The following is a 9,996-nucleotide window of genomic DNA, read 5'->3' as shown; positions in this document are numbered from 1 at the left end:
TTAATTTCAAAATTTTGGTTGCATTAATTAATAAATTCATTTGCAAAGAATCTCAATGCAGTTATGTGTTTAAATTTAACAGAAAAACCTTTTTTCGATAGATATTTAACTTAGAAACATAATGTTCGCAAGTTTTAATTTATCATTTTCCACTGTACACAAAAATCACCCTAATAATTTATTATTATTATTATTCCAACTAAAGGAGTAGGGTACTTGTGGGAGATGCAAAATAATTCGAGCTCTTGGTGTATTAATGGCCTCAGATTTGGTCCTAGCTAAGAAAATCATTCTATGCAATTAAAAAAAAAAAAAAAACCAACCTATTTTACATCCTAAAAAACTATCTTTATTTATTTTACCAACTCATTTAACAATACACTTATACATACCCAACAGTCCATTTTTTATTTTTACATACAATATAATAAAATAATAGAATGAGAGAGAGAGAAGGGGTTAGGGGGAGAGAGTGAATGAGAGAGTCAAAGAAGAGAGAGGAGAGAGAAGTGAGAATGAAAAAATAAATACAAACTTACTATTCACAATTGCTAAAACGGGTAAAGCTCAATTTAAGTGTTTTTGTTGCTAAATAACCATTTTTGGGGATGCTAATGCTAAAATGAGGCCATGATGTAGGTCACATTCACAAGTCACAACCGCACCTAGATTAGATGCCCAACCCAAGTTGTCATTGACAATAAATACAGCAGAGCAGCATGGCAATTGGGTACACATTCCATATATAACCAATCCTTTACTAAAAAAGAAAATGTCAAACTCAAAATAGAGGATCCTGCAGGATACGACTGCAAATCACCTTATTTTTTTGTCATTATATAAAGATGACATCAAACATAGAGGGAAAATGCTAGGATCACAATTATTTACACCAATTTTTTCGCAATTTGTTACGTGACAAGTTGTGATTGGGGGAGAAAATGTGATAGATCTATATAGGTTCATATCTCTACTACTCACAACTCGACACGTACTAAGTTGTAGCAAAAATTGTGTGAATAGTTGTGGAACTACCATTATTCCGGAGAGTTACGTTTTATTTAAACAAAGTAGAAGATCCCCTCTGACTTGTATAGAATCTTTGATCTCTTTTGCTCTTGTGTTCTTGTTTTACTACCACTAAGGCACCAAGCCGGCAAGTCTCTCCCCTGATCTTGTTTTCGAGGTATGTTTCAATCTGATCAATATTGCTAGAAATCTCTGTCCACTGTATAGCCTTTTCTGTTGTTATCTGCATCTGCATGCATTCATGTGAGTATAAAGACTATGTACAACTTTTCTGGCGTTTCCAGAGATCAGTCAGGTGGGGTTCTAATTTATGCCTTCAATCCTTTTTTTTTTTTTTTTTTAATTCTGTTTCTACCTTCCAAGGTTTCAAATTTCAACCCGGGTTTCTGGATTTATCGTGCTCTGATTATGTTAAGATTGTTTTGTTTGACTCCTTGAGCAATCTTGTTAACTAATCATTCGCATATTATAATATTGATTTTTTGACCATAAGACCAATACTAGGAGTTTCATAGCCCTTGACTTTCAAAAGTTTCAATTCAAGTTATCGTGTTTGTTATTCTTCAAATTGTACTACCTCTCTTTTTATATTTGTTTGTTTGAGTATGAGCTTTTAAAGTAATATTGTGATCTAATCAAACCCACATTACCATTTTCAACACTAACAAACCTAAAGTGGTCCATGCAAAAGCCCCACCAACACAAAATGGGTCTTTCAGCCTATCAACAAAACCAAAAAGAAACCAATAAAAGGTGGATTTTGGAAAATGGGTTATGACTTTCACAATGATGGTACAATGTTTAGGCTTGATGCATCTTTTGTTTGTTCGATTGATTTCGGGTCCATGGATTCTTTCATGATGTATATCTTGTTCCCCAGATTTGTAATAATTATGGAGCTCATGATGTCCTTATGCCACTCAAATCATGTTTTAGAAATTTGTTATTTATGTTTTGGGCTTAAAGAAAAATTTCTCCATAATATGGGGTTCTTCAACTAATGTTGGGTGGCAATATTTGTCAGGTGAGATATTCATATTGGAAAGCATGAGCATGTGATATGTATGTCCGGTATTTTAGGTGTGCTGCTTGAGTTCTTGATTATTGGGTATTTTAGGCCTCTTGATTTCATTTTCATGTTCTCTGTTAGGTTACCAACTATTTAGAGAAATCAGATTAAACTGGCGTAAAATTTTTGAGTATCTAGGATTTAAGTGGTTGCTGTAGCATTCTAACTTCCTCCATTTATCCTCACCTTTTTTACAAACAAAGCACTAACAAAAGAATCAAGTATAACCTGGACAACTATTTAGTCATGATGGTTCTTATGATTTCATCTCTGCGTTTGATTTAAGCTTTGATTGGTTTTGTAGGTAAGTCCTTGGACAAAGACTACCAAAAATTCTATGGCAGAGGATGATATCTATACACAGGATGGCACCGTGGATAACAAAGGGAATCCTGCTGACAGGAGAAAGACTGGACACTGGAAAGCTTGCCGTTTTATTCTTGGTATAATTCAAAGCGTTTTTTGCCCATTTCTCATCACTTATTGCACCATTATTTGATTTGCATTCCTTTGTGGTATCTGATGACCCTGACATCTTGAACTCTATATGATCTGGTCACAGGAAATGAATGTTGTGAAAGGTTGGCATACTATGGGATGAGTACCAATCTGGTGAATTATCTTGAAGATCGTCTCAATCAGGGAAATGCCACAGCCTCCAATAATGTTACCAATTGGTCTGGGACCTGCTATATCACACCATTGATTGGAGCCTTTATAGCTGATGCTTACTTGGGAAGATATTGGACAATTGCTAGTTTCGTAATCATCTATGTTTTGGTAAGTTTATTTCAAACAAAATCATTATCCATACACGTGTATGAAAGCTTGAATTGGATATAGGGATGGCATTACAGTCAAGCTCAGGTGCCCAAGTCTGGTAAATGTCAGAGTTGAATAACTTCATTGTAAATTTGATCACTATATTTATATTTGAACCACATCAAGATTTTCAATTTTGGTCACTCTCTTCCTTGTGAGCCACTGTGGAAGCTCCTGTCATTGAATTTCTTTGAATTTACAGCCTTTATATATATATATATATATATATATATAAATTCCAAATATATCTGAAGTGATGATTATCTTTATGCCAACTTATAATCCTTGTATAAACCTGGTATGACTTTTGAAATAATGATACTCTTGCCATTGCTGAACAACTAATGGCCTTACTTCCCCAAAATTGCTGAACAACTCTAATTTTTCTTCTAGGGTATGACTTTCTTAACAGTGACTGCTTCCGTCCCTGGACTAAAGCCATCATGCGATACAAATGGTTGCCACCCAACACAAAAACAAAGTGCATTAGTCTTTGTAGCACTTTATATGATTGCTCTTGGGACCGGTGGAATCAAGCCATGCGTATCTTCGTTTGGTGCTGATCAATTTGATGAAAGTTTTGAAAAGGAGAGGAAACAGAAGAGCTCTTTCTTCAACTGGTTTTACTTTTCCATCAATATTGGAGCCCTTATTGCTTCCTCAGTTTTGGTCTGGATTCAAATGAATGTAGGCTGGGGATGGGGGTTTGGAGTCCCGGCAGTGGCAATGGCCATTGCAGTTATTTTCTTTTTCTCAGGTAGCCGGTTGTACCGGCATCAGAAACCTGGAGGGAGTCCTCTTACAAGGATTTTCCGGGTCATTGTTGCATCCTTCCGGAAGGCTCATGTTGAGGTACCTTATGATAAGTCTCTTCTTTATGAGACCATAGATGAGGAACGTACTATCGTAGGAAGCCGCAAGCTTGAACACACAAACAAGTTAAGGTGAGCAGATTGGTGCTAAGATTATTATAAACTACAATTTTTTAAAAGCTTATCAATTCATAATCAACCAATTAGCCTATTTTTTCTGAGCTCTTTTAAAGATCCAACAGTTTCATTTGAAATAATGATTCTCTTGCCTTTGCAAATGCAATATTTAGTAGTTCAACCTGGTTCTATAATTTTCTCATGTAAGTTTATTGTAGACGCACAACCCTTTTTTTTTAAATATAATACTCTGTGCTAGGTACTTAAAAAATGTAAATTTGGAACAGTTAGAACCCTCACATCTCAAATGTTTGTATAGCTATCTCTACTGCTGTGATGCAATCATGCAACAGGACATGAACAAGGGGTATTTTCTGATATCTGATCATATGCTACTATGTTCAATTAATTTCTAATAAAAATTGTCAAATGTCAATTTCCAGATGGTTTGACAAGGCTGCTGTGGAGACTGAAGCAGACCGCACTAAGGGCTTGAAAGACCCTTGGAGACTCTGCACAGTGACAGAAGTGGAGGAACTCAAGGCCATTATTAGGATACTCCCAATATGGGCATCTGGTATAGTCTTCTCTACCGTTTACAGTCAAATGAGCACCATGTTTGTTATACAAGGTAACACAATGGACCAACACATGGGCCCTAATTTCAAGATTCCATCGGCATCCCTCTCCCTTTTCGACACTCTTAGTGTGATCTTCTGGGCCCCTGTGTATGACCGGCTCATTGTCCCATGTGCAAGGAGGTTTACTGGCAAAGAACGGGGCTTCACTCAGCTCCAGCGAATGGGCATTGGCCTTGCCATTTCTATATTTTCCATGATCACTGCTGGGGTTTTGGAGGTTGTTCGGCTAAATTATGTTAGAAGGAACAATTACTATGACCTTGAGTACATTCCCATGTCAATTTTCTGGCAAGTACCACAGTATTTTCTTATTGGATGTTCAGAAGTATTCACTTTCATTGGACAGTTGGAGTTTTTCTATGACCAAGCACCTGATGCTATGAGAAGTCTGTGCTCAGCTTTGTCACTCACAACTGTAGCATTGGGGAATTACTTGAGCACGTTGCTTGTTACAATTGTGACAAACGTCACCACAAAGAATGGGAAGCTTGGTTGGATTCCAGATAATTTGAACAGAGGCCATCTTGACTACTTCTATTGGCTCTTGGCCATTCTCAGCCTGCTGAACTTCTTTGCGTATCTCTGGATATCTAAGTGGTATACATACAAGAAGGCAATAGCATTTGGGCAAACAAAGTGAATGTTAGCGGGATTGAAACCTGCTTGTAGTCTGTTATTGGAGTTTGTTTAGTCTTTTACTGTCTATTTGAATATTTGGTCTTTTTGCCTGGTCTCTAAGACAAGAGAGTGTTGGTAAATATGGTTTGCAATGTGTGTTAATTCCTACATAGGTTTTAAGGGGTTTGTTAATTTGCATTTGAATTCTTTTGGAATTTAGCCTGTCATTATTTGTGCATCAAACACTGGCATTGTAATAAGATACTTTTGGATCATGTTATTTCTCAGTTTTTTTGTTCTTGCCAACTTGATCTGTAATAGACAGGCACAGCCACGCAGCAACATCAACAAACACATGGGTATGTTGTAATGTTGAGTTTCTGAACATCAACATCAACTTGATCAATTATCACCTGCTTAATGGCATAATATGTCAACAAATTTACATCTAGGTGTAATTTATATTATTAATATAAGTCAAAATAATATGTTGACAAATGACAACTTACAACTACGTGATCATTAGCCTGCCTTGGGCGAAAATCAAAACTATCTCATCAAAAAGTTGGTCAAGAAAATAACAATTAGAGTTACCTGCCTATTTACCCAAGCAAAAAGCTTGATGAAGAAATCAAATCGCAACCCAGCCACCACTCAAATAATTAAAGGTAGGATGAAAAACATATGTCAAATCAATCTTGTAAGATGAACCATAGAAATTGCGAGCAACACAAGTTTCTATAAATTTTTTGACAAAACTTAAATATATTAAAGTAATATTACTTTCATATAAATCTATTATTGATATCACACCGTATCAAGTAAATTATATATATATATAAAATGTTAAAAAAAAAATTGTCTCAAACAAGAATCATTCTCATAAATGGTATGAGAATTAAGAATCATTCTCATAAATCATGGCCCAAAAAAAAAAAAAAAAAAACTGCAAAACATGTTTTGAAAACGTCATGTGGCCGTGCACAAAACCGGCATGTCGTTTATTGTTATTAAACGTCACAGTGAGCTACTGCAATTGATGTGGCTGAGGGAAAAAACGTCATGTCGTTTGGGGCAGAACCTATGGGCAACATGTTTCATGTCCCCTGGCCTAAAGACAACATAATAATCTAAACTTTATCATCCTCAGAAATGGATAATGCATAAAACAAGAGGTTCAAAACACTTTATACTTTACATATTAAACATCTTCTACCACCTCAAAATCTCTCTCTCTTTGTACTAAAAAGAAATGGATAAGATGATTGCTTTCAAAACCATTCAAACCTCTTTCACTGCTACTACCAAACATGCATTTTTCCACACAGCAAGACCCTCCAACACAAAGAATTCTTTCCTGTGTCTCAGCAAGCCCAATGATGACTCCAATTCAGAAGCTTCTTCACCAGAAGGAGATACCCGTAAGCAAGATCTTCTTGCCAGAATTGCAATGCTTCAAGCTCAAAAAGTCCGTCTCACCGACTACTTAGATGAAAGGTCAGCTTATCTAGCAGAATTTGGTGAAGAAACCAACGCTGAATTCGACAAGATTGGAGAAGATGCCCTCAAAGGACTTGATGAAGCTAGTTCCAGGGTCTGTTCAACTTCTTTTTTGTGAATGCAAATTATCATGCAAAATACTTAAAGAAAAAGAAAAGGGAAGAAAACCATGTGAGAATTGAGCTAATTGAATAGATTTCGCAGTATAAACTTGCTATAGAGCATGTTAATTTATAGAGAATCTAATAACCATATTCTTGTCTTAGTTGGTCTAGATTGCTTGACGTGCAGGTAACCAAGTACAGGTTTTGGCTTAGTCACAAATTTTGGTACTCTAATATACCTAACGAACCACTTCTTATTTGCTTGTGTTGTGCAGATAATGGGGAATATAGAGAGCCGCATGCAAGCTTTTGAGGAATCTGTAGAATTGAACAAGCTGGAGATTGTGGAGAATGAAAACAAGTTAGAAGAGTTTGAAGATCAGATTGAGAATGATAGGAATGAATGGCTTTTCTTCAAGAACCTGAGGCAGAGCACACCTGCAGATAAAGCAAAAGCTAAGGAGGAAACAGAGAAGATAAAAGAGGTTACTAAAGAGAGCGCTGGATCAGAAACTAGGAGGAAAATTTACCTTGCATTAATAGGCCTTATAGTAATTAGCATAGCTGATTCTCTCTTGTCTTCTTCGTCTGACTGGAGAAAGGTTGCAGTTTTAGGAGCAATTCTAGTGGCTTTGCTTTCGCAGTTCATCTATGAGCAAAGGATGTCATCAGAGACAGAAAATACAGAAAAGGGAAAGACAGAGGAAGAAAAGAAGTGAATATTATTTGCTATGTTCTATTAATTTTGTGTGTAAAAATTTTAGCCATAATTGTATCAACTGAATATTATGGCATCATACAACAACCCCAGGTGAAAACTTACAACTTGGGTCTGATACATCAAGCTGTAACTGATTTTGGTAATGTCACTAAAATCACCAAACCCCGTGTAACTTACTTAGCATATCTGATGCTTTATGAGCATTTTTCCATTGTAAAATTAACACACAAAATAGTTAAAATGATTTCTCATCATTCTAGCTTGATGAATGTAGATTCATATGCAGCTATATATCTATTTTCAATCCTTTCCTTGACACTTATTTACAAGAGATATCATAAGAGGAAGAATTGCTAAGGTACAGTCAAACAAACCAGCAAGAAAAAAGCCTTAGGCTATACATCTCCAATGTCCAATAGATAGTAAACAACTTGATATATCCAACAAAATCAGAACAAAAAACAGCGTCCAGTTCAGATAAGAAACAGATTTAATTCAGATGAATAAGGTGAGCACTCTTCATTGATTTTTAAGCATTGATGACTAGCACTTCAGATGGGAAACAATTGTGATTCAAACTTATTAAGTATGCAATCCTTAATCCTTAGTTAATTTTCACGTGATGATGACCAGCATCAGCCTATATGGCTAGTACTACATCCACCTCTTTAATTACGATTCAGTTAACAAAATATACATTGACCGAGAATTGAACATAAGTGCTATAGCAACTAGGATCTGGTGAGCCAACTTGGGGTCCAGGTTTTGCAGAGTTCACCACTTTTCCAGCATGGTGAAATAGAGTCCTGTGCAGGGAACGTGAAGATAATAAATCAAATCTGCAAAAATAGCACATAAAAATTCCAATAAAGTGTTAAGGATAGAACATCTCTATTAAAAATGAGCAGGCAAATTCAGGAAAACTCACTCCTACCTCATGTGTATCTATTATTCAGGAGAACATCTTATCTCATTGATGCTGGATACTAGCCTACAAGTACGAGGTAGAAGCTTTTTTGAGGAAAATGCATGGAAAATCATCCCCTCAAGATCTATATTATGCAAAAGGTTGAACTTGGTCTAAATTAAGCATTTGATGTGTGAAGGGATGCCCCCAATGTTAAAAAAACCACTGCAGAACCCCTCCCTACTTCTTCACTGGTCTTCTGATGAGCATATTATCTCAAAGACAATCTTTTTTGGATTCTTTTGATAGTTAATTGGTTTGTAACTGCATACTTTTAAAAAAGCTAACATTGTTGCCCATAGTCTAGCTCAATGAACTATTTTTCCATCTCTTCTATCCCTGACTTTTGTTTTTTGCCCATGGATTAGAGATGGTGGTCATTCTCCTTCTTTGTTTTGTTTATTTATTTTATTGTTTAAATGAAAGTCTGATTTGGGAAGGGGGAAAGAAATTGCGTCTCTGATACAATTTACACACACCTAGAAATTGCACCGAAAACATGGCTTGAAGTCACAATTTTCAATTTTGAAAATCGTGACTTCAAGCCATGTTTTTAATGCGATTGTCAAGAGTGTGTAAAGGTATGTGGAAGTAGTATGTAATAGACACTATTTTTAAAATAGCAATAAAAACCAAAAATCATGCCTTAAAGTTTTTATTTTAAGGCTATAAATCATGCCTTGAATATACAATTGCAAGCACAAAAATTATATTTTCAAGATACAATTTTCAAAAACAGTGCTATAAATTCTTAAATGATTTCAAAATTGTTATATTTGTACTAAAAATTCTTAATTTAGACCCTAAAAAAACTAATCAATGAACTAATTGATTAATAGATAAAGTTATTTATTAGGGTAAATTACAAATTACAATTCTAAAGTTTAGGCATATTTGGATTTTATATATTTAAATTTCAGAATTTGAATTTTATCACCGAAGTCGTATTCTGTTTGCATCAACAGCCCGGACTTCAAAATGCACCACATCAAACTCACTATTGAGAAAACAAACTATGGTTACGAGGATTATTAGCTTAAAGCTCAAGGGTGAATAAACACAAGGTTTCTATGTAGGTTCAAGGAGGAAAGCTCGTGCGGTTTGCTTCAAATAGTAAACATATTCTCGTAATCTCGCTCAAGCACAGGTCCAACTATTGCTGGGCGAAATTTTTGCCTAACTTAATGATCGCTTAAGTGAATCCAGATTTGATTCTCAAAAAAAAAAAAAAAAGTGAATCCAGATTTCACTTGACTAAACCTTCAATTCATCAGCATCTTCAAACAGCTATTCAGAGAATTTAAACTAAATTAATTAGATCATCAATTACAACACTCTTTAAAACATGTGACGATCCTAACATATATACATATACACACCGAAAAAGGAAAAAAAAAAAAAAAAAAAAACCCCTTCTTTCCTTTTTATTTATTAGAAGAATTTTAACATATATTTAGTATTTACCAAAGAAAATTGAGGATAAGATGGATGAGACTTCTTTTAAGGAAAATATATTTGATTAAAAAACATGGAAGAATTGGTAACTTGCAGAGTAAGCGATTAGATTAGGACAAAGTGTAACTACAAAATTGAATT

General features: G+C 35.1%; 2 protein-coding genes across 3 annotated transcripts; both read left to right on the top strand.

Annotated features, from left to right (window-relative positions):
* Positions 1 to 1,001: 1,001 nt before the first annotated feature.
* On the top strand, positions 1,002 to 5,395 carry LOC126692315 (protein NRT1/ PTR FAMILY 8.1). 2 transcript variants are annotated; one of them, XM_050387879.1, is made up of 5 exons: positions 1,002 to 1,186; positions 2,403 to 2,541; positions 2,661 to 2,878; positions 3,314 to 3,864; positions 4,293 to 5,395. In XM_050387879.1, the coding sequence occupies exons 2-5, from the start codon at positions 2,436 to 2,438 to the stop codon at positions 5,128 to 5,130; spliced, it is 1,713 nt and encodes a 570-aa protein (XP_050243836.1). In that variant the 5' UTR covers positions 1,002 to 1,186; positions 2,403 to 2,435; the 3' UTR covers positions 5,131 to 5,395. The 2 variants fall into 2 exon arrangements, with proteins under 2 accessions (XP_050243836.1, XP_050243835.1); XM_050387878.1 differs by lacking the exon at positions 1,002 to 1,186 and adding an exon at positions 1,773 to 2,053.
* Positions 5,396 to 6,310: 915 nt separating this feature from the next.
* Positions 6,311 to 7,687, top strand: LOC126692314 (uncharacterized). Its single transcript, XM_050387877.1, has 2 exons — positions 6,311 to 6,702; positions 6,988 to 7,687. The coding sequence occupies exons 1-2, from the start codon at positions 6,361 to 6,363 to the stop codon at positions 7,429 to 7,431; spliced, it is 786 nt and encodes a 261-aa protein (XP_050243834.1). The 5' UTR covers positions 6,311 to 6,360; the 3' UTR covers positions 7,432 to 7,687.
* Positions 7,688 to 9,996: the final 2,309 nt, after the last annotated feature.

Source organism: Quercus robur, chromosome 7, assembly GCF_932294415.1.
Source record: "Quercus robur chromosome 7, dhQueRobu3.1, whole genome shotgun sequence".
NCBI classification, from domain to species: domain Eukaryota; kingdom Viridiplantae; phylum Streptophyta; class Magnoliopsida; order Fagales; family Fagaceae; genus Quercus; species Quercus robur.
The sequence above is the reverse complement of the archived record's forward strand: the minus strand, read 5'-3'. Positions and strand labels throughout refer to the sequence as shown.

What these genes read in the sequence shown, in the direction of transcription:
- LOC126692315 (XM_050387878.1), top strand. Translation starts at nt 2,030, where the DNA reads ATGTTGGGTGGCAATATTTGTCAG. An exon ending in AGCTTGCCGTTTTATTCTTG is followed by an intron (nt 2,542 to 2,660) that starts GTATAATTCAAA and finishes ATCTGGTCACAG; the next exon opens with GAAATGAATGTTGTGAAAGG. An exon ending in GAACACACAAACAAGTTAAG is followed by an intron (nt 3,865 to 4,292) that starts GTGAGCAGATTG and finishes GTCAATTTCCAG; the next exon opens with ATGGTTTGACAAGGCTGCTG.
- LOC126692314 (XM_050387877.1), top strand. Translation starts at nt 6,361, where the DNA reads ATGGATAAGATGATTGCTTTCAAAACCATTCAAACCTCTTTCACTGCT. An exon ending in TTGATGAAGCTAGTTCCAGG is followed by an intron (nt 6,703 to 6,987) that starts GTCTGTTCAACT and finishes TGTGTTGTGCAG; the next exon opens with ATAATGGGGAATATAGAGAG.